General features: G+C 35.8%; 2 protein-coding genes across 3 annotated transcripts; one reads left to right on the top strand and one right to left on the bottom strand.

Moving 5' to 3' along the window:
- Nucleotides 1-728: 728 nt before the first annotated feature.
- LOC142980853 (uncharacterized) lies at nucleotides 729-6,538 on the bottom strand. Of its 2 annotated transcripts, none has more exons than XM_076126409.1 (3): nucleotides 6,410-6,538; nucleotides 6,006-6,126; nucleotides 729-5,310 (listed from the first exon to the last, which is right to left on the bottom strand). In XM_076126409.1, the coding sequence occupies exons 2-3, from the start codon at nucleotides 6,115-6,117 to the stop codon at nucleotides 1,382-1,384; spliced, it is 4,041 nt and encodes a 1,346-aa protein (XP_075982524.1). In that variant the 5' UTR covers nucleotides 6,118-6,126; nucleotides 6,410-6,538; the 3' UTR covers nucleotides 729-1,381. The 2 variants fall into 2 exon arrangements, with proteins under 2 accessions (XP_075982524.1, XP_075982532.1); XM_076126417.1 differs by having other exon boundaries at nucleotides 6,292-6,472.
- Nucleotides 6,539-7,184: 646 nt separating this feature from the next.
- Nucleotides 7,185-24,238, top strand: LOC142980784 (uncharacterized). Its single transcript, XM_076126365.1, has 9 exons — nucleotides 7,185-7,584; nucleotides 8,041-8,187; nucleotides 9,410-9,505; nucleotides 10,798-10,914; nucleotides 15,498-15,573; nucleotides 16,136-16,199; nucleotides 16,515-16,628; nucleotides 16,708-16,766; nucleotides 16,852-24,238. Exons 1-9 carry the CDS (start codon nucleotides 7,298-7,300, stop codon nucleotides 19,909-19,911), a joined length of 4,020 nt encoding a protein of 1,339 aa, XP_075982480.1. The 5' UTR covers nucleotides 7,185-7,297; the 3' UTR covers nucleotides 19,912-24,238.
- The last annotated feature ends 533 nt before the right edge of the window (nucleotides 24,239-24,771 follow it).

Raw genomic sequence — 24,771 nt, 5'->3', positions numbered from 1 at the left:
AATTTTCTTTTTTTTTTTTTGTTTTTGCTTTGCTTCGTGGCCATCCTGGTTTTATGCCTAATGCCACCAAGAATATATACAGTAAGTAAAATATTTAATTATCAAAAAATATTTCAAAGTTGTATTTTTTTTTGCTCAGCAAGCAATCATTTTGAATATTGTAAATTTAGTGATTTTAATGTGCCCAACGTACTAATAACATATATACCAAATCAAAGTGACTACTAGGCGAATAAAAATGAGTCTGATCTCATCGTTCTGTGCCTTTTGATCTAGAAATTCTCGAAAGGTATATTTACTTAACATAGACATACGATGTAATATTTTTATTTGTCGTCTAGTAAAATCTTATATTGCTAGGCGACGAAGGACTAGACCTAGAGAGTACTATATTCACTACACGGGTAATTCTTGTTATTATTTTAAATTCAAAACTTCTTTGCACCTACTTAACTTTTACCTTTCTGCAAGTCTTGCAGTTAGTATTTTATCCATCGAAGTATTGATCTTGTGACATCGGAGACTTTACAGACAACTATTTATCCAGTACAAAATTAAATATAGTTGTTCCGTATGGGAATCGAACCTGCAACCGCGTGCACGTTAACCACCAAACCACTGCACCACTCCACTTCCAAGTAATGATAGTATGCAGAAATCATACCTAATACAGAAAAAATGGGGTATCAAGATCTAACTAAAAACTGTAATAAAAGACATTATTTATTAATAATGAATAACTTTATTATAAAAATAACAGCTTAAAATAAAAATATGCAACGCTAATAATATATGAGATATAAATATGTAATCCCACACACTGCACGTTTTAAAGGTAATCATAGCTCTTACAGTTACAGCAATACACAGTTGGAATGCCACAAGGGAGTATTGTTGGACCAGCACTACATTCGTAGAGTGACAATATTGAGAATGTTATATGAACCAGTATTTTTGTTATCTTCGCTATAAACTGAAATTTAATTGATTTGGAACTTATTACTTCAACTTAAAAACACAAATATATGTAAACTTAAAATAAATATAGTACACCAATTCCCTTCTTTATAAGAGTACCGTTATCAGTTATGTTACACTTAATAAATAGTAAGAACAAGTTTAGGGTATTAATATGTATTTATAAAAATCTGTACACTTATTTGCATAATTATAAGATTTCGTGCCGCTTGTCAAGTCTGCGTCGGCAACCGAACGGCTTAAAGCTTTTAAACTATATAAATTCAGAAGTTTTTTGTTTACCTATTTACTTTCAGTCTTTAATTTACTTTTACATCCTTAGTTTATAATAAAGCATATTTTTTTATGATTCACTTAGCGCTACGCTACTCTGGAGTTCTGGACAATATTATTACAAACCAATTTACTTTTTTATTTTTTTGGCTGCTACATTGACTATAGCATATTTAAATGGAACCTTTTTGTTACTGTGGTGTTTTAGTAAATGATCAAATAATTCACCTGGTGTGAACAAAAGGTCGCATTTAAAACAGTTTTGCTTCGATATTTTCATTTTCGGATAGCAACTATTATAATGTTTTTCTGCATTTATTTGTTCTAAAAAGTGGAGGCCACATTTACATTTGTATAGGGTTTGAGTTATATTTAAACAGATTTTCTTGTTAGGATTATTACATTGCGTTGCAGCCGATTCCTCTTTTCGCTTTAGGGACACCGCTTCAGCAGGTGCAATAAAAGGTATTACATTGGATTTAAAATCATCATAATCCAAATCGAAATAGTTTTCATGTAACTTAAGGTGTTCAGGCATATCTTGTTTTGCAAAAGATAAGTTACAATATAGACATCGAATTTTCAAATATTTTGCTACGCACACGTGGTTGGTCGTACCACTTTCAGACAACACGCACAACTCGCAAGATGAACATTTGTAAAACGATAAATCAACAACGGTTCCGCTAAAAGAGGGTCGCAGTTTGTTTTCGTTTTGGTCTGATTTATCTACCTTATTAAACATGACCACTTTTATACGTTCAGGTTTAAAAAGTGTTATCTCTTTGTGTTTCGTAACATGGGCATCATAATCATCACGATTAAATAATAAACCACAACTTGAACACTCTTTCAAATTACTATCCCGACATTGATGCTTATCACGCTCAAATTGTTCAACAGCTTCGTTACAGTTTCTGCATTGATACAAGATGAACCGACTTTGCGCATTCAACATTATCTTGTTGTAATCATTATGTTCTGTCTTATTAAAAATGACGATTCTGTAAGATTTTATATTTAAATCGGACGTTTCATGAACTTTTTCATGGGTCGATCTATAACTAGGAGATGAGAAACATAACCCACAAACAGAACAAGGAAATCTCTTTTTTGTTTTGCTTATGCCTTGGGCATGGGAGAACAACGCAGTAGGATTAACATAAGCTCGACAAAAATCACACTTGTATAGAGTCATACTGGAGGGTCCTGTCTGAATTTCTTCCATTTTAAGTCTACATTCATACTGGTAGACTGAATTTTCAAGTATATTCTTTATATTATCTTGATTTAAATTAACAAAAATATGATTCTGCCATAATTCATTGTTAAAACGAAAATAGAATGGATCAAACTTAATTCTCAAGGAGGGATGATCATTACATGTGTCGCTAATTTTATTTTGCTTGTCGTCACTTGATTGTTTTTCCTTTTTACTGTCATAGTGGTACTGGCAATGAAGAACAACTTCATCATAAGTACCTACTGAAGAGAGACAAACGGTACAAGTGAATACGTAATTAGTTCGATTGGGATTAACTATTTCAGTAACGCCATTTACATTTTGTATATTATTTGATTTACTTCCTCCGTCATTAGCTTTATTACTTTTTACTTCGATTTCCTTCAGTTTTATTTGTGCATTTTGTTGCTTTGTCAACGCCGATGACGACAATTTATAGTTGTGATAATTAATATGCAATTTATAAGCTGCCTCGGTTAACTTTGCTTTACAAACATTACATTCTACGTGCTCTTGTTGAAAACAAACGTGTTGTTTGATAGCTTGATTACTTAGAAAATGTACTTCACATATCTCACATTTAGGATATTTCGGTATAGGAGGTAGCATTTGCTTTTTAGTTTGAATATCATAGAAATAATAAGTTTGTAAATTAAGATTTTTAACTTTATCGTGTAGCAATTCATGGGAAACATAACCCTTGGACGTAAATATAAGACCGCATTTCCTACAGATCCTACTGTTGATTTGGGAGCAACGTTTTTCAATATGAGCACGAGCGTTTCCCGACAGATCACCTACAAAACAATTGCACCCGGCACAGTAGGTGAGTGCAAAGTTTGATGTAGTAAATGCGTCTTTTGCGAGAGCTCTCCGTTTATTTTCTTCGTTTTTAATTATTTCGGATTCTATCAAAATGAAATCGAGTGCCTGCAATTTTTTACCTTGATGATATTGTTCATGCTTATCCATATCAGTTGCATAGATTAAAATATCACATGCATTACAGTAAGACGAGTTAGGAACATTTACATCACATGTCTGGTTATGAACAAAATATTCCTTTTCGGTAAAATGAACGGCACATTTTAGACACTTATAAAGAACTCTGTTCAGCACAAACTCACACAACTCGTAAGCAGTGATGTTGCGAGTAAGAGAATGTTGTTTCATATGCAGAATCTTATCCTTAACTTTAAACATTTTTTTGCATTGAACACATCGCCAGTCACCTAATATGTGCTGGTGCTGTGAATGGTTGATGGCTGTATGTGAATTCAAAAAGAACACACCACATTTAAGACATTTAAAAATAATAGATTCTAACGCCTCTACACTGACCTCAATTTCCTGTTTCCACTTTTCTTGATGCATCTTTGATACATGTTGATTGTATGACTGAATGCATGGCATCTTCTTATCGCAAAACTTACATTGAGGATCAAAGTCTAGTATTTTAATAACATCATCATAATATTCTTTTATGTTATGATTCTTGAGCATGTGGGCTGTGTATGGCTTATAAAAGTGCATGTATTGCGAACATATGTAACATTGATGCTTTTTATGTAGGTTGCCATTTGTATTTTTAACAGTACCATTTTTTTGCTTTACTTTGCTCTTAGACATGGTAAAATCTTCATCAACATCTGCGGAAATATTATCATCGTATTCTGTTTCACTGTTGCTTTCTTCAGAAGTTTCACTTTTGCCTCGGCTCTGCTGCCTAGCCTCCCTTTGTTTATTTGCTTCTGGTTTGTCTTTAACAGTTTCGACCGACTCGGATCTGTTTCGATTTACGAGAGGAGCAGAGAGCCGTTTTTGTGTTACTTTCTCTTTATTCTGATTGTTAATATCTTCTGAATGATTTTTACTTTTATGTTCATCTAACTCCATTTGAGAAGGGACTCGTTCTTTACTCTTTTTGGTTTCTAAACTAATAGATTTATTTTCAACATTACTTTTATCAATATCATCGCATTTTTTACTCTTCTGATTATTTTCTTCATTAGTTTTAGTTGCATTTAATACTTCATAAATATGTTCAATGAGGGCATTGCGGGTTTCAAAAACTTTTTCACAATGGAAACAGTTATGTTTCGGTAATTTAGCTTTAGTATCTTCAATTGCAGGTTTTGTGGTCTGAATATTTTGTTGAGATTCCCTTAGTGACTTTCTGGTTTTATTAGGTACATTTTGTGGTATCCCAGGTTTGTTATGCACCATTTTTATATGCCTTGTAAGATTACCCTTACAAGAGAGATTAATGGTACAGATTTCACATCGAAACTTACTTCCAGGAGATTTCAGTCCCACACTTGACTTCTTTGTGAAGACACTGCTTGTATTGGAGTGTATTTTGTTCATGTGAGATTCCAGTCTATCAACACTTGGAAAGAGTATGTAACATTGTTCACAATATTGTCTACAACTGTGTAAATAATCACTTATATCATCTAATACTATTTTAATCTGTGTTTTTTCTTTAGTCCTTTTTGTTTGTTTTACACAAGGTTTTGATCCTATTATAAATACATTTTGTCTGAGGCGTTTCACCCTGTTATCTGTAGTGCTGGGTAGTGAGAATGAACTAGAAGTTATTGTATCACTTTCAGTATCTGCACAGGATGTTGTGCTTAAGTTATTATCTGAGTTTTCACGCTCTTCATCAACGAGCGAGGCTAGAAACTGTTTAAATGTTGTATGAACTGATGTTTGATCTTTTTCATTTTGAGGCATAGTAGTGGTGGCATTTGGATCTTCATTTAAGTCATCAACTGCTTGAGCAACAGTATTTTCAAAATTAGTAACAAGTCCTGAAACCAAATAGGAACCATGTACTTTACTTAGCATTTTTTATTACTATTACATAGGATTTACTACTAGCAAAACAAATTAACAAGTTCCTAGTCTTATATATTTCTTGTAATATTTAGCTGTTCAGTAACTGTTCAATGTTTTTTTATAACATTATGCCTATCGTCTCTAACATCCATGGAGGGTATTGTAATATAATTTTGGATACTATAGTATCCATTGGACGTTTAAGTAGCTATAGGCATGTAGGGAATGGAGAAAATATTTTACAAATTTCATATCACTTATCCGATTGGGTGAATCTAGACTGAACTCAACTTCATGAACAGATAGAGTCAAGCATAATAAAATAAAATCAGTATATTTAACAATACGCATAGCTATTTACTCTTAAATCATTGAGCAGGCAAGATATTACCAGATTGTTAAAGGGTAAAATTTTGGCTCTTACTATACTTACTCTACTGTGTAGTGTCAACATTGTGTGATTGTAAAACCACATGAACAAAGAGTTAAGCAAGGCTTGCACTTGTAGAATATGAAACATATAATATATAACTATGTGCAAAAAATGTTGGTAGCTATACCCAATCCACTGTTCACTTCAAATTATTTCAGGTACATTATGCCTTTAGCTATAAAGTTTTTGTGCACACACATGATTATAAAAGGAAATATAATTAAGAATATTTACCTGCTTCATACTGAGATATTTCTTGTTTTATAATAGATAGGTCAGGAAAGATCCTCTTGATGTTAGGATTGTCCAACACATCGTGCTCCTCTATATCAATTTCATCAGACATTTCTAAGTGCTGCAAATAATGAGGGTTTTTAATAACTTTCTTTGACAGCCGTGCGGTAATAATGCAACATAAACAGCATGTGGTGCTGGCAAATTCTTCTAGATAATTTAGCAGTGTAAGCAATTCAAATAAGCACGAGTACTCAAATCACTGTAAATTGACTTTTGTACGTACAATGAGAAACGGCGTTAAAAGTTTTATTTAGTAATAATAACTAGATACAGTTAACTGTATTCTACAAAACTAAGAATAAAAGACGAAGAGTAAACAACGAAGCATTATGAGAATTAACCTGTTTATCACATATATTCAAAGCAAAAAGTGTCAGTTGATCTAAAATCCACAAGTTTTACACTTTTCAGGACGTACTCAGGAATGTTTTGTTGACACTGTTGACACTTGACAGTCTTGACAGTTGACACCACGAAACTGAATTTGTCATTGTTGTCACATTTGTAATTTGACTTGAAAATTAAATAGTCGTAGACAAAGACTAACAACCGACATTCTTTATATCTCTACATAATTCCCTATTTATTTGGCTTACTTCGATATTGTGCTTACCAAGTTCTTGCATCTTTCAATGGGTTTGTAAACATTTACGTCTTGCAGCCTATAACCCCAATTTAGACTATTCTATTCTTCTCCATTTTGTTAACTACACGTTTGTTTATTTATAAAAATAAATACAATTACAAAATAAATTTAGAGGTAATTAAATTAAAATAAAATTATGTTTTGCATGTTATGTTTATTTCTAATGTTTATCAATTATTTGCTTATCATAGTACAAGCTCTGCTTAGTTTGCGGAATAAAATAACTGTGTGCGAAATGTCCAATGATGTTGAATTTTGTTTTATATTAATATTTTGAGGTACAGCTCCGGTACTAGTACCACCTACCATTGTCATAGGCACCTTACTACAATAGCTACCTATATAAGTACCTACGTACATTTCGTGAGTCTGCGTTGATGTGTAGTTTGCCATATGAACAGAAAGAAGTTATTCCTGCTTTTATTGATGCTGTTAACCCAAAAATCCCCCTTCACTCCACCTCACCTCACAGCTGATCAAATGTCAAGAAAATGGAGTTTTGTTACGCATTTTATAATTCAGATTAGAAAAAGTTTCAATATGAAATCTAATAACATTCATTTTATAACCTGCTTGGGTTAGAATGGATAGTACAAGTCCATTTCAACCTTGGGCCTCCGACGATAGTGCGAAAAATGTTAAAACTGAAAGAGAACTAGTGGATGACGCGAAACTTCATCGGGAAAATGTCAATCATCCAAAACATAGGCAAACTGCGTCTTACAATAAAGAAAGTGTCGCCGTTCCAAGCAACGCTCCGGGATCGTCGAGCGCCACAGCCCCCGGCGGCGAGTCCGCACGGGGCAGCGAGTCCAAGATGGACTCGAGCAAAATAGCTTCTATGCAACAAATCGTCGAGAACACCCTCAGGTAACGTCAATAAACCAAAAGTATACTTTAATAAACCTGGCTGAGATTTAGCGCTCCCACGCCCACACTAGTTTTATCAGCGAACGTAGCTCGACAATGATACTGGGACATTGTTATCAGCAAGACAGCTGTTGAGACAGTTGTGTACACTGATTTCAACTGTACACTTTCTATTTAAAAAACAGTTGTAGTGCCTCTTCGTATCGCTATTCTATACAATAATTTTATAAAATATAGTTTTATTATGATTTTCATTATAGATCACAAATAATCTAGGAACTGATCAAATCAGCAATGATAAGAGAAAGTAGCATGTAAATAGTTTTCATGATAATACCTATAATCCACTGAAAATTCTCTCCTATTAGAATCCTATTAGTCCCCACAAATAGATACATAAACATTGTTTTGTTCTTCTAAAAATAGAATGAAGATATATTGATTGTATTGTTACAGCCAAGAAGGGCGACAAAGGGTAGCACAGCTTTTAGAAGCTGTGGAGGCCCTGAGTGGTGCTGAAAGGTTACTGTTATACCTAAGGCTACCTACAGGAGTACCACAACATGATCCCCTCAAACAGCCCATCAATCCTTTAGGCTCACGGTAAGCATTCAGTTTTCCTTATATATTGATACATTTCAATAAATAAATGATTATAAGCTACAGGATAAAAATAATCAAAAATTATGTATGTAAACATTTTTTTATCTCCTAATTGTTTTTATCAGATCTAGTTTGGTTTTAATACAGTGTAAAATACGAGTGGCCGGTAATATTATTCTTTTAATTTTAGCTGGCAGATATTAGGTACAATTGCTTCTATACTGTTATGTTTTACATATATGATTGAATCTAATGCTTTGCCATTGAAATTGTTTTAAGAAGGCACAAGCTACAAAACATACTAGTTTTTCTTAAAGTTCTAAAAGTGCAAAGATAAAACCACTTGCAAATAAATGGTTATTTTTTATATAGTAATGTGTCTAGGCATAATAATAAATTTTGAATGCATGATACTTATGTCATATCATAATTAAGTACATTATGAGGAAAATTATTTAACAACGGAAACAATATGATGAGTGTGAAAATCTAATTATATATTTATGAGATTTATTTTGTAAGTAGAGTATAAATTAAATTATTTATTATAATTGTGTATTATGCTATAATTTTAAACAAGTTTATTTTTGAGGGTCCACAAATTTCTTGACCTGCACTAGCCCAATTTGGTGTGACTCTAAGCCTAACCGCTTCCTTGCTTTAGAGGAGACCCTGGCACAGTAATTTAACAGCCACTGGTTATTAAAAAGAATATAATATCTGGCCTGACAACACTTTACTTGATCCTTGGTATTCAGATGTATAGTCTACTTAGAATCTTACAATAGTTAATATTCCAATATCCCTAATAAGAATCTTATAATAGTAGCATTGCAATATCACAATTTGAAAGTAAATAGTATTGATATTTCATCTAACAATATAGCCCTTAACTTTGTAGACTAATTCTGTACTTAGTATTTTGTATATATTATCATCAGAAAACAGCATATTTTTGGTAAACAATTTGTGTGAGTGTGATAGACCTATCCCTGATTTTTTAAGTACATTTGGCGGTAGTTCATCTTGTATAATGTTGTATGATCAGAAACCAGGGGTTAATCATTTGGGAGGAGATCTGTGGGACATTAATGGGTTAAATAAAAACAAGTATTTTGTAACATAGGCTTATTGTTTGTATAATTTCATCAAAGTAAGATTTTTGTAAACAAGCTTTGTTTATTTTTTATGTTTGGTGTTCTAACTGTCGGTGTTATTTCAGGGCTGAACTTCAGCAGACTGTAACTTGGATACAGACACACTTGGAAGTTGACCCTGATGTATCATTGCCTAAACAGGATGTATATGATGAGTACATGTAAGTATACACCTCATTTATTGTTTTACATAAACAATCACATCCTTAACTTTTTATTCCAGTGGGAGTTGGCAAAGACACTTATTTTTATCTTTCGATTACAATCCTTTCCCAGTTTTTATTAATTTATATTATTATAACTCACACGGTTGACATCCATACTTAATATTATAAATGTGAAAGTAACTCTGTCTGTCTGTCTGTCTGTCTGCTACTCAATCACGCCTAAACTACTGAACCAATTTATATGAAATTTGGTATGGAGGTATTTTGATACCCGAGAAAGGACATAGGCTACTTTTTACCCCGGAAAAATGACGCATTTCCCGGGAAAATTCAGGTGGCGATCGAAGTAGCGAATAATCAATATTATAATGACATTGAATTAACAAAATTCCATTATCATGGCAACTGTTTTAATGGCGGATATGCCTTACCGCGAGTTCGTTATATTAAGAGATATAAATAATTTTAAGAATATTTTTCGTGAAAAAAAAGCATATTTTATATCATCACGCTAAGACCAATAGAGTAAAAAAGTGTTACAAAAACGTGGAAAATTCTGAATCTGAAAATTCTCTCTTATGTGACGCAAGCGAAGTTGCGCGGGTCAGCTAGTAAATCATATTTGTGTGAAATACTCTTTATTTTAAAAACTTTTAGCAAAAACTCTAAAACCTTTATTATAATTAGCAATATTCTTGTCATTCATTCAATCTAATTAGCTAGTCTACTACAATTAAATAAAAATAAGCTTATAGTAAACAGAATATAACAGTGACATAACATTATGATAAAGCTTTATTTACAGCTAGAACTGGTTACCTAATAGTCATTACTCATTAGTGTTATCTTAAAACTTCTTTAATTTTCATATATTTGCTGTTTTCAATACATCATTATTTTTCAAGGAGCTGCTTTACTATCTTTTACCCTATGCTAATAATATAAATGCGAAAGTTTGACTGCATGTCTATCGCCTCCATGCCTTAATCTCTAAACCAATTTTTAATTGAGGAGATGGATGAAAAGCTAAGGTCAAATAAACACTACTTTAAAAAAAATAAGATTTATAAATTAGATTTAGATGCTATAAATGGTATGAAAGTTAGTAGTATAGCAAAACCTCAGGGTTAATAAGGAATTTGCTATTAAAAATGTAACAGGCTAATAACATAGATTTATTGGTATCAGAAATTTATGTTGAATAATAATTGATTGATGTCTTTTAGCAAGTTATGAGCTAGTAAAATAGAAATAAAATACTTTTTACTGATATGTTGTATTGACAGCGCACATTGTATGAGCAGCAACATGAAGCCGCTTTCCACGGCGGATTTTGGGAAGGTGATGAAGCAGGTGTACCCGACAGTGCGGCCCCGGCGGCTCGGGACCCGCGGGAACTCCAGGTCTGAACAAATACTACTTACTAACAAGAATATCTTTAATATAAGAAGTATTTCCAATGACGGTTTACCTTTCTGAATCCGTTTTTTAAGGCACCTGCAATTTAATGTAACCTGTAAGTAATAATTTAGGTCTAAAGATAGGCTGTGGTGTGCTTTGCGTGTAGTTTTTGTAGATGGGGCTTCAGGAAAGGGTCGATCCCTTAAAGTCACAGGAATATTTTATTATATTTCTAATTAATGGCACTGCATTCTTTGCTTTTCTTGTTTTCTTTTAAAAATATGTTGTAGATGGCGCCACTTGACATAAAAGATTACCATTAGATTAAAATTTGATTTTCAAACTGAAGTAATAATACGTTTATCAAAGCTTTCCGATTGTAAATTTATCTTAACTTTTATCTATTTTTCAATCGTTTAATTATATTGTCTGGTCTGATAGTGTCTAAGATTATTATTGTAATTTTTATTTAGTGGCGGGAAAACCCGATGGCAGTCTGTGTATTCCTTCACCAATAGATGCCTGTTGTAACAAATAAATCAGACCATGTAAACATTTATTTGATTTCCATCTGTTAGCACCAAAAAAGTTGACAATAAATAGGTTAAACTTACAGGAAAAACAAAAAAAAACATTTTAAAATTGATATCATCGCTCTAAAAATTAAAAAAAAGCCCACTAACACAAATTTAGTCACGAACATGTGTACTATTAATATTTACTACTATAAACTAACTAACTAGGTATTATTTACCTACATATTGACTAATAATCCACTGATACAACAAAGTTACGTCAACGATGATTATTATTACGGTTCAGTATTCATATGCTACTGGTAAATGAGTAATCTATACACGTGCAGTGCACTACGTCAGTCGTTCGTTTAAAAGGCGTAATATCGCTACTAAAACAAAGACGTTTCGTATAATTTTATACCTTTTATTTGGGAAAAACCATGTTTTCTTACTCATTTATTTATGAATAAGAACTTCTAGTTAATCAAACTCGACATTTCCTTAAATATTGTTTTCTTTTTCTGAATACAAGTTGTCCGGCAATTCCACTTCATTACATAGCATAAAGCAAAGTCTCTTTCCGCTGTCTTCTGTCTTAGATTTTGAGGCGGTGTTTTCTTTAAATATATATAGAGGTATTCGAGAGGAAAGTTAATGTATTCAAATTGTTAAGGTTTTTTTGTAAAATAACTTTTTAAACTGGGTGAAACTGGGCGGGCCGCTAGAGTAGTATGTGGTGATTTTTCTGTTCCCATTGATCGTGAGCCTTCCTTATAAAGAATTTTATGAAACAAACAATACTAAAAAGTCTTATTATAATAAGAATTTGTAAGATAATAAGATGGAGTAGTTAAAGAAATTTTCTGGTCCTGCAAAAATTCTAGCGCAGGAAGTACCATCACTGATGCTATAAGGACCTTGTTCAGTAGGTATATTAAACTCAGTTAAAAATACTATAAATAGAGGTGGGGTTCCTAGGCACGCGCGTACATCCTCAGTACAAAGCCAAACACACGAAAATATAAAGAAATTTACCAACGCCCTAACTAATAAACACCGAAAGCGGTTCTTATTCGATCGCGTATCTCGTGATAAGCCGATATCGCCACGTTTGGCAGATTATGCAATGCCTGTTAATAACTGTTATCAATTTCTTTAAGTATCTACAAGATAACACGCCGCGTTTGCCGTTCAACTACACATGAAATGAATTAGTTTTTATAATTTTATTAAGGCTTTCCTTTTATTACACGATTTATAGTAGGTACACAAGTTTTCACACCCTACAACTTCGGGTATAACAGGGGTGATATGACGTATTTATGGATGCAGATTTGGAATAATTTATTTAATACTAGCGGCCCGCCCCGGCTTCGTTCAGGCTACACCGTGTTAAACTTAGCATATTATAAACCTTATTCGCGAATCAGTCTATCTATCGGTAAAATCGCATAAGAATCCGTTTAGAAGATTTTGAGGTTTTCGCGAACAGACAGACAGGTACAATCTGCTCCATATTTTGCGAAAATTTACATAGAATGTGAGAGAAATGATCAGGCTATTTGCTTCACAGATTTAGGTGAACCTTGGTTGACTCGATGGCAAAGAATTTACAACCCACTTAATGTCAGAAGTGTCGTAAGAGCCATTAGCCTCAAATTTATAATCTCACGTGTACGGTGCATCTTATTTACAAACATCATAATTTCATAACAACTTGCAAAGCGTTTAAGATTTTGTTTCTATCTTATCACGAGTATTGTTTAGTTTAAGATTAAGTTCATGATATTTTTGCGGCATCGATTGTGACAAGTACCTAGATCCTGTTATGCCCTTGAAAATATCCTTTTATTTTCCGAGATAAAAAGTCACACATCGGAAACGAGACTTACTAAGTAGTTAACTAAATTTTGGGCGCTGTATAAAATAAACAAACCAATTTTTGCCTCTAGCATATTTCGAAAGGTAAAACTTTAATTTCGAAGTCATAAGCACTAAGACTTCGAAATTAAAGTTGCCACTGCCCACTCGATCTGACAAAAACGCGTGATGTAAGAAACCGATTACTAAAATTAACAAAAAAAACTTATCTGCAAAAAGTTCGTCATACACTATCTGTATAAAAAGCAATCAATGTGATAACCTTTATATAGGATGCTCTTACGATTGTAGTAGTTTCTGTATAAGTTTATAATATACGCTGATTAATATTAATGCTTTGAGTAGCGCTAATTTACGATCAATTAAAATATCACTGATAATTATCTGTGCATGTACGTATGTATAGTTTCACATACGTGTGTGTAAATATAAGTAAAACTATATCCGGTCTCTTCTACACGTATGCTTGTTTACTAAGGAAGAAAGAGATAGATATATCGTATGACAGCTGCCTGCAAGATAGTTGCTTGCAAATACTACTCATTCACGAGTCGGACAAAAAGTAAATAATGCTACCGTAAATAACATACAGATTTTTTGATTAGGCTTTACGCAGAACTTAAACTCATGAATTAAAGCAACCGCCCTTGGTTGGGTCAGTCTCTCGTTATACTAGGTATTCTCGTAAGTCAAAACAATTTTTTCAATCTATGCTTTTGAAAATTGAAAGTGCACACAATACGCAGTACATTGCTTTGGATAATGCACGACATATCATTAGGTACATAGTGTGTCCTCACTTTACCTTACGCCTTAATACATTAAAGTGCCCATTGCACTACTTAGGTTTTTACTTGCTTAGTAGTAAGTCCACTTTCGTAGAAGACTTAATTAAAATTACATTATTTTGGTGCATTTTTCAATTGATTGATTGTATTTTGCACCCGTGATTGGTCTGCAAATCCCTTAAAACTATTCTTAGAGATATCATTATAAAACAAAATGATGTATTCGTTGAACGATTTTTCATCACAATTTTTTATCTAATCATATTTCGCATATCTTTCACGTTTAACTTAGTCACAGATATAATGTATCGATACAATATCGCTGCTTATACATATAGCATGTGGCATGTAGGTAGCATGCATACTTGATTGTTATTCCATAATAATATGCAATGATAAACTAATTGTTACGAGTCATTGCATTCAGATATGTTTGTATTTATATAAATCCTACTAAAATTATAAATGCTAAAGTTTGTAAGTATGGATGCATGTATGTTTGTAACTCTTTTATGTAAAAACTACTGGACGGATTTCGATTTAATTTGGTACACTGATAGCTTATAACCTGGATTAACACATAGGATACATTTTACCCCGGGAAATCCTTTTAGTCGGACGAAGTTGGGCAGAAACTAGTTATAATTTGCTTCTGTATCTCAAAGTTTTACTTAAAAATATCAATTTATGAATACAGTCAGTATATTAAGAGCTAATATTGATTTAATTTCAAGGCCTAGCCATGTTTACTGTTAGTATAAGTGGGTACTCTATTTACTAGAGCTCTTACAAAGTAGGTGATGTCGATGACCCCTGTCTAATATCGTAGTGTGACGTCAGAAGTTCGGCCCTATCATAATGTTTATAACTGACACGAGGTAATCAATGCGAAGAGTAAATGATACATAGATTGATTGCCTGTTATATTCATATATTCTCATGTTGCATACAGAATGTAGAATCATGGAGTCCATGTTGAATTGTTGATGTAGTTACAATGTATGCGGGACCTTGTTCTTATTTGGAACGCTTGTAATACTATGCTCCAGAAAAAACTGAGTTGTGGTTTATGATTTTTCAATAAGTTGTTTTGTTTGTTCGTCACGTTAGTACACAGAATTTATATACATACACAGCATCAACGCTAAAATTCATCTCGTTATGCCTTGACAATAATTCTAGTCCCATGTTATAGGGAGCGATCCTGTTGCCATATACCAGGCACGTTACTAAATAACGGGCTTTTAATGCGAATATTCTAATATAGAAATGGGAAATAATCAACAGCAATTTGGCCGAACCGGAAAACAAACCCGTCTTCAGCTATCGTATACACTATCGCACAGGCACAGGGCAGGTAGACTTCATCGTATTAAACCATATTTTCTCTCTTTTCAGATATTGTTACGCGGGTTTAAGAAAGAAAATCAAATTGGAAGTGCCGCAGTTGCCGGATTTGGGTGAATCATCCAAGGTAACATGAATTTTGTAACATTACGTCAACACTGACATTTGCCTTGCACATTACACCTTAGGGATGTCTACTATTGTTTTGTCGTCGCAAAAAGGCATAACGTCCAACCCAAACTTTAAAAACTTACCGAAGTATATGTATATGAGCCAAATAAATAATAACTAGACAATGTATGCGTTAAATATGAACATTTTTTGTGTTCAGTGTTCATTAACAACTTTTCTTTACTTATCTTTTAGTACCCAAATGCGTGTTCAGTAAAACCGCAGACTATAATTTAGTTTAAAAACCATGTTACATTATTTCATAAACAATTCAGTTATTCAATTGAAAATGTGAAAAGCATACGAAAACATGTACCGTAAAAATAGATTAACAATAGTCGATTTTGCAAATATTTCAAAGGCACGCGTCGTATGTTAGATGCGGTTATTCCCGCATTCTACATACATACATACATACATACATATACATAGTAGTCACGTAACAAGACACGTGTAGCAATTGAACGCCGACTATTACGAGTTATAAATTGATGATTGACACTGGTATATTGTTTCAGGAAACTACTGTGGCGTCGAGAGAAACAGAGAGGATTGTATGCGATTGGGCCGAATCAAAATTAGGTAGGTTTGAAAATATTTTTGTATATAATTGTCGTTGAGGAACTTACCTAGCGTATGTCGGAATCTGTAACTTATCGTTGAGCGAAGAAACTTTTGATGCAGATTCTATTTCTAGGTGGCTACTTAATGATATTTTAGTTGAGTGTCTCGCGCTTCCCAAATTATGGACAGTGTCACTGTCTTTGAAAAATAACTTTGGTTTATCTAGGAAAAAAAAAACTATTATTTACATACTTTATATTATTTTTGGATTTGACTTTCATTTAAAGAATCCTGATCGCAGGGTTTGTAATATTGAGTTATTTGTTTCCTTAGGCATCAAGTTCGCAAATGTGTTGGAGCTATCGCGACATCTAATGTCGGGTGTGACGCAGCACGCGCCGCCCGGTCCCGCCAGCGCCTCCCCGCCGCCGCTAGCGCAAACACACGGTACATACATACACACACTCGATTAAATATATACTACTTACTGCACTGAACAGCAATACTCATTTTGCAATATTTTCAGCGCCCGCGGACGAAGCCACGAGTCAACAACTTATAAAGCATCTCAAAAGGAAAATACAGGTGAGAGGCAATATCATTTCAGAAGACTATTCATACGGTTTTTTCTTCGTATCACCAGAAATTAATTGTTTTATAAATTTGGCAGTCGCAAGGCACTCCGGGGCGACCGAAGAAGAACAAAGCCCAAGAGGCGGTGAGCGAAACTCCGCCGTCGACGTCGTACGCGCCGCACCACCAGCCCATGAAACACGAGAGCGAGGCGCCGCCGGAGCCCGGCTACGGCTACCAGCCGCCCTACGTGCCCGTGTACGACGTGCGGCCGCCCTTCCCGCCCTACGCCGCGCCGCCCCGCGCGCACCCGCCGCACGCGCCGCTGCCGCCGCACGCCGCGCTCCCCCCGCACGGCGCCATGCCCCCGCACGCCGCGCCGCTGCACGACTACCGCAGCGAGCCCTACGTGTACGAGCCGCCCTACGCGCGCGACCTCACGCGCCCCGCCGAGCCCGCGCACAACGTGCCCATCAACCTCAGCAGCGACGCGTCGCTCGACCTGTCCACGGAGCGCGGCGACTGGCAGCGGCGCCGCCCGCCCGAGCCGCCGCCGCGCCTGCCGCTGCCCGGCAAGAAGCTCATCCTGGAGACGTACCAGAGCGAGGCGCGCGCCGGCTCGCCGCGCGCCCCGCCGCCGGCGCCCGAGGAGTTCCCGCGCACGGAGTACCTGCCCAAGAAGATGCGCGCCGCCGAGATCATGGGCGGCAAGCTGGCCAACGCGCGCCACGCGGCCGCCGAGCCGGCGCCCTCGGCCGCCCCGCCGCCCGCCGACGCCCCCGTCCGACCCGAGGTTGCTTTTTTAGAGGATCCAAAAAACTTAACGAGCCGGTCCAAAAGCACCGCCGCGGCGCTGGCCCGGGAGGAACAGGAGGCGGCGAGTCCCACACGGTCGGTGAAGGCTCCGACGTCTAAGTCCGTACGAACCAAACTTCGAAAACCGAGCGGCCGAACGAGTGGACCCTCGCCGGATCGGGCGGGATCGCCCGAGCGACCCGCAACGCCCGATTCGTGTTGCGGCCTAGATGGGATTAACATTCGAACTGGGATGATTTGCGAGGAGAAGCACTCCGAGATTCTCAACAGAGAGCGCGTCATCAGCATATGTAACATAGATAAACACGATTTAGACGATTATTTGAACGAGGGTAACAGTCAGGAGCACGAGGAGGAACTATTGCAGTATTTTCATCAGCAGCGCGCAAACCAGGCGGAGGGCCAGGTGAACGCGAGCACGGCCGATAACACCGCTGCTTTTTTAGAAGCAGGCCAGGACCCACACGACGACCATAGTCAAGGAAAAAACGAAAAGATATCGCAGTTGAGGGAGCTTTTAGCAAAGAATTTAAAGAACCAGAGTGGGTCCGGTTCTCAAACGATGCAAATGAATCAAGTGTCTCAGCCGTCACAGCAAAAGTCGCACGAACAACCACTTCCTAAGACTACAATATCTGAAGGCGCTTTTAAACCACTCACGGGTCCGACTGAGCCTGAAATGAACGGCCAGATGATGGCTAATCAAAGTGATATGAACATGAACAAGCACAATAATTCTATTCCTACTGAGAATGGAACCTCACTACCGTACGTCAACGACACGGCGTCACACCAGAATGCTGCAAATATGGGAGGACCGCATCTCTACAACGGGCATTGTCACAACGAGCCACAGAGTCCGACCACCAGGACGCAACAGTATGAGTTCGTGCCCATTTCTGACGGATGTCATTCACCTGGTAATTTCCAGTCTAAGTCGCCTCTGAGTTTTGGGCAGAGGGGTCAGAGTCCATCGAAAGTTAATAAACCGATTATGATGGGTGGTTCATTGCAGACGTCGCCCATCTCGCACAGTACGGCGGCGAGCCCCTTCGTGAGTCCGAGGAACACGCCGGTGCCGCGCTCTCGACTTTGTCCACGTCCCATACCCAAACATAACGGAAGAAAAAGACGCAACCCCCTAGTGCTCGGAGTAGACCCAATTTCTAAGTTCGCGATACCGAACGACCAGAAGTTTATGCCCAAAGCTCCAATGTGTGGCACAGGCAAATATAATTGTCAACCGATATCAGCGCCCCCTTCACCGAACATACTCACTCACTACAAGAGCAACATATATCCTTGCCCCACGGGTATGACGAACGGCTCTAACAATCTTTCCATTAATTTTTTACCAAATCCATCTTTCAGAGATCATATCAATGGGGACCCACCGTTGTCCGCTGATCCTCTATCGAGTGAAGTTAGTCAGTTCTTCCAAGAGTCACTCGTGTATAGATCTGGACCTGACACGTTTAGATCGCAGTCTGTTCCCCTCAAGCCAGGTATTGGTAACATGGGACTGCTGAGTTACAACAACACCCCGGTAGGATCGGTGCCTCCCACACCCGTGCCCAATGAATTTTGTGATTTTGGATCTCTCGCCGACACTTGTGACATCTCCAAAGCTGGCCTTAACCGAGAAACGCTCGATAAAATTTATGACGCTATCGACAGCAGTAACGATGTACTTACTTCTAGTGCAACACAAAGTATGCTAAATTCGAACGATACATTGAGTAACGGATGTGATCCCTTACCAGAGCATCAAATGCTTTCCGATGAACAATTGACATCCATAATTCCGACCAGCGACGACTTGCTCGAAAGAAGTAATCAATTTAATCAAACGTTCGCTAACGACAGTGCTGCCACCGACAACGTTGAGGATTTTCTGAAGCGCACCAATAGTATTGAATTCGATTTATCAGACTTGGTGACAGAAAAGAACAAATATTACACTTCTCGTTCCGTTCCGAGCACGCCTCTGCCGTACAAACGCACCGCTCCCAACTTGGAGATCGACTCGCGCCGCTCTAGGGAGCTGTTCGCGGCCGACAATTACTCGAACGTACCTAACGGTATATCCTCAAAATCTGTGCCATCAACTCCACAATTCGCAGAGGATAGAAGCGTATTTAGTTACAGTAACAGAGACTTTCTAATAAACGGTAACTCGGTGTGCGGCGCGAGTCAAATGCACGAGGCGGTGGTGGAGCAGGAGCAGGCGCTCACGTCGCCGCTGCACGACATGCTGCGCGAGGACATCCTCGACCCGCTCACGCCCGCGCTGCTGGCCGACCTCGACAAGATGGACCCCACTCCCTACGTCGACCTCTAGTCTGCCGTTTTATATATCACCTCGTTGTATATATGTAATATATTATATTAGTTTGGTTTCGTTTGTACAGATACCGATAAATTGGATATCTACACAGTACAATGTATTTGTATGCCTTCAGTGAAGGCAAGTGCTAAGTTGTGCATACATAGTTTAAATTTGGATCGCACACTCCCAAAAATTGAGTCAATAACAATGCACTTGTAATATTGTGATAATGTAAAAGCTATGTGACATCAATTATTAGAGAGTAAGCAAAGACTAAACTCTGAAAATTATTTTATTTCTGACGGCTTGCAATAGTTGCCTACGTGTGAGGCCATGAAAACGACGTTGTACATGTTTGTGAAATAATTGTATAAATATATTAAATTTTAAAACAAACATGCTACATATAGAACTATTAGTTAAAATTTATATGTTGTTGTTATAACCGCTTTAACAATTGGCAAATTTTATGAATCAAGATAAAATTTAATATAAATTTTCTTTCGTTTCATAGGATTTAATATATATAAATTAAATATGAAAATTGCGAGTACTCGCGGCTCAGATGTCGATATGCGCTGGCGCGGCATGCGTGTGATGCAACGGACCACAGAATAATATAGTATATATTCTCATAAGATGAAAATCCACTAATATATATGTTGGGACCGTATTGAAGACTCTGACTCGTGCGCGTTCAGCCTAACGTGACATTGACTAAATGTGTAAACATATGTTATTCAATGTTATGCATTGTCGGTAGATACGTAAATATTGTTTGCGTGTACTAGCTAGCTTTAGAGATGTTAAATAATAAGTTAAGTATGTACCGACTGTATACGCTATTACAATATTGGGCATATACCACCTGAGGCCAAACTGTGGCTTACACGTTGAGCTGAACGTTATCTATGGTTTTGTAAAAGCCTACAATGTTATACAATTTCTATTATTTCTAATTCAACCGTTTTTTTAATGTATACTTTAAAATTTTACATATAGTCTTTGAATTTCATTCGAACTGCGGTTGTACATTTCAGTATAGTTTTATTTTTTATTGATTGACATAATGTTTTTGAAGTAAGTTTAATTTCATTTTCTAACTGAATTTTGTATGTTATCTGTACCGTATTTTTAAGTGAGAAAGGTGGTATGTGCCTCGTGACAATATCTGCGCTCATTGTAATTCACAAAGGAACATCGAAATTTTGATACCTATTTTATATATACTAGTGAGTCAGTCAATAGTGATATATACTAGCTAACCAGTTACATCAACAACTTCATATGAATGTAGCTAATCTATGTAGTTATAGTGTTTAACCAGACCAATGCAGCGTGCCAAGCGCGCTTAGTAAATTAGAATTGGTTTTTCATAAGAAAAATGATAAAATAGTATATAGTTTATGAAAAAATGAATTTATTGTAAGTTAGCACAAAGATTTAATATATTTTATTATCACATAGGAATTTTACTGATATACTAAATTTACATTGATCGCATTAAATGCGGAATGGAGAGTTGGACCTGCCAATATGGCTGCAGTGAGCTTATAAGGCGTAACTAAATTACTGTTCATTGTTTCGTTGTTGCTTTACCGTTGGAGCCGGTCGTTTGAGCGCGAATCGGAACTAATTTTGATTTGAATGAATTACACGTAATAATGAGTTGTTCACTGAGCTATAGTGAGTTATGAAATCGCTCATTTTCTAGCTTGTTTTCGAGGCGGAGTTTCCTAGGTTTGTTTGTGTAGTGCGTTACTGTTGTCGCTTCAACGCGCTGTGCATCAACCTGACTATGAAACCTCTACCTTATTTAATCTTCCGCCTATTGCCATATAGTTCACATTCTTACTTTTTTATTAAGTATTCTTTATCATTATAATCACATTTAAAAGATCTTCATAACGTTTAATTCTTCTATACTCAATAGTGTGAATAATATTTGTAAGACAACTAGTACATATTAATAAGACCGGCTTCCAAATTTTAATTCGGAATGTAAAATGAAAGAGAACCAACACATGGCCTAGCGAAATTGTTATGTATATCTCGTTAATTTTGTATTATAGGTATTATTTGAACACATAACGTATGAGAGCGAAAATAGTTACGTATTTAAATTTATTATTTCCTGAACCTGTGCCTCTATAACGAATATAATAATAAAAATGTCCTTTTAAAAGCTTAGTAGTTGGTTTGTTATAACGCTAGTACAAAACACTGATTCGACAGGGATATACCTAGGTATATGTAAGTGAAACCGAAGACTGTTTAAAGTTTGTAGCATATTTTCAACACAAAGATATGACTTGTCATGATCACAACGTCTCGAGGGAATGTGAACACAACGAATAACCTCAGTGATCAGATTCAGTGTTATTCCAATTTGGTACAACTTACCAAAATCGACTAGTACCTAATTACTATTAAGTTGTACATTTCGTTAAGGCTCGTCTCTCGGTAAGTTTAAGACGTTAATAGCACTTTGTAAATATTTTCAATGTTTATACCATTCCTCATTGTTTCTGTTTCACTCGCGTCCATTGCTATCATTAACAATCATCATACATTTAGTAATTATTGATGTCGAAACATAAATGTGCACTTCAAAATGAATGTGGATAAGAGATGTGTTATTTGAGGAGAGGGTAGGCTTCTCTTTGTGTGTTGTGATTTAATTCACGTCTTCTATATAAATGTTAAACTAACTTTTATTATATTCAATCATATAGTCCGGTTTGTAAGGCCATTATGTAAAATATATTAATCCGTCGACACTGAAATGTATTGCAATTAAAATATGTAAATAATCGTATAATCGCGTATGACGACGATTGATGAAATCAGCGCTTTTAAAACACATTGACTTATTTATGTATGGCGAGAGATTGCATATCTTTCGGGAGTACATATTATTATTGCGAAGCAAAATCTATACAGACTGAATATCTGTACTTGGCCCCATGACTAACTAGCGCCATCTACAACTCTCAACCGTACTACACTAACAATTTTAAAAAATCTAACAAGAAAGTAATGTGTATTAAAAGTGTATATTTAATAATGTTTGTGTATCTACACAATGTTTTATATTATGTTTGACATATACAAAAGTGTTTCTTTTTTTCATTGTAATTCATGTTTTGTAATTTCGGTACAAGCTTGCTTTACCCTGTTTGGAAGACTTTGATAAATTCTGATGTGCACATTACATTTTAGTAGATACATTTACGATCGCTTAAACAATACAGCTCTACCGGTTTATTGAAACGGAGCCAGGTCGTTTATAATTATGGTCTATTTAATAGAAATACGGACGACCAAGTAACAGTAAAAAATCATATTCATTATTTTGAAATTTATGTGTATTTAAATGAAATTTTTAATACAATTTTTCATATATAATTATTATTTATAATCGAAAAATCAATGCATAGATTTATATGATTTTTACATTTAATTCCATTTATGTATTTATTATTTTCGAAGTCATTTTTAGTATTGTATGTAGCAATATAATCTATTTCAAAGATGTTGTGTATTTTGAGCTGCACAGTGCAACATTACAAAGTGGTACAATTTTCCTTGGTTATTTGCGTTTGTGTCATGCTGTCTCATTTACTCATATGAAATGACATGAGACAAAAAGCGTTGCGCGATTCTCTATCGACAATTGGTTAGCTATCGTAAAATTTTGTATGAAAACCTGATTAGCGCCTCTAGCGGGCGACGTAGGAACTGTTTTTGCAGTAACTCCCGATACACGAAAGAACAAACTGTAGAGAATCGCGCTACTAAAGAATTTACCAACCACCAAACGCAAGTGACCACTGAAAGTATAACCATTGGGTTTGCTACGAAACATACGGTTCGGCATTGATCAGCCTGAGCGTCAAAACCGAATATGTGTGGACACCGTTCAACACAAGCCGAACAAGTGAGTCCAGTCGGTTTTGTTGTTCGATCAATATTGCCGAACCGAATATTTCTGTAGCAAACCTTACAAGATACGAGGCGTCAATCACAGTTCTACTACAGTATCAGTCACATGAGATTTTGTTAATAAAATAAAAACAAATCATTGTTATGTACATACAGCATAAATTAACATTGGTAGACACGTATTAATACATGACACCATTATTATTTTTTATTAAAACTACGTTGTTCTGTTAATTGTTTTTATTTTCTAAATATTTTTTATGAATGTATGATAATACATTAGTTATAATAAGCATATCTAGTTTAAGTGAAGATATCCATGTTGTTGATTAGTCTTTTATGGATGTTGATTTACACCATTTGCTATGCAGTGATAATAAATGGTATAATAGTATGCTATTGTTTTATTCATGACTAACTTCCACCCGCGACTTGGTCTGCGAGAAAAAAATACCCATGGTCAAAAGTATAAGTGTAAATCGAGATTACTATATGTGTTTCGATTTAATTTAAATTAATTCAGTGATTTTTACTTGGTACATAATACAAAACATATTGCATCAATTATCATAAACTTTCGCATTATAATATTAGTAGGATTCCTCTCTTTCTGTAGCTGCATTAATTAAGGTTCCTTTCCAAAACAGATGTACAATGCTAGGTACCTTACTATGGATATGATTGATATCCACTAATCATATTCATTATAAAATTCCCTTGCATCGTTCACATCCATAAATACTTAAAGTAGGGTTAGATAAAAATATAGCAACATTTTAAGAGGCTAGAATCATGGAAATATAATACTTACTGGAATGATCACTGAGAGTGTGTGAGCCGAGGGAAACTTACTTTTACTGACCTCTGTCCCTTTCTAGCAGGTGACCATGCTAAAGTGGAATCGTGGATAAATTTGAGACTACTAAA

This window comes from Anticarsia gemmatalis, chromosome 2, assembly GCF_050436995.1.
Source record: "Anticarsia gemmatalis isolate Benzon Research Colony breed Stoneville strain chromosome 2, ilAntGemm2 primary, whole genome shotgun sequence".
NCBI classification, from domain to species: Eukaryota; Metazoa; Arthropoda; class Insecta; order Lepidoptera; family Erebidae; genus Anticarsia; species Anticarsia gemmatalis.
Note: the sequence above shows the minus strand (reverse complement) of the source record. Positions and strands in the feature narration are given on the sequence as shown.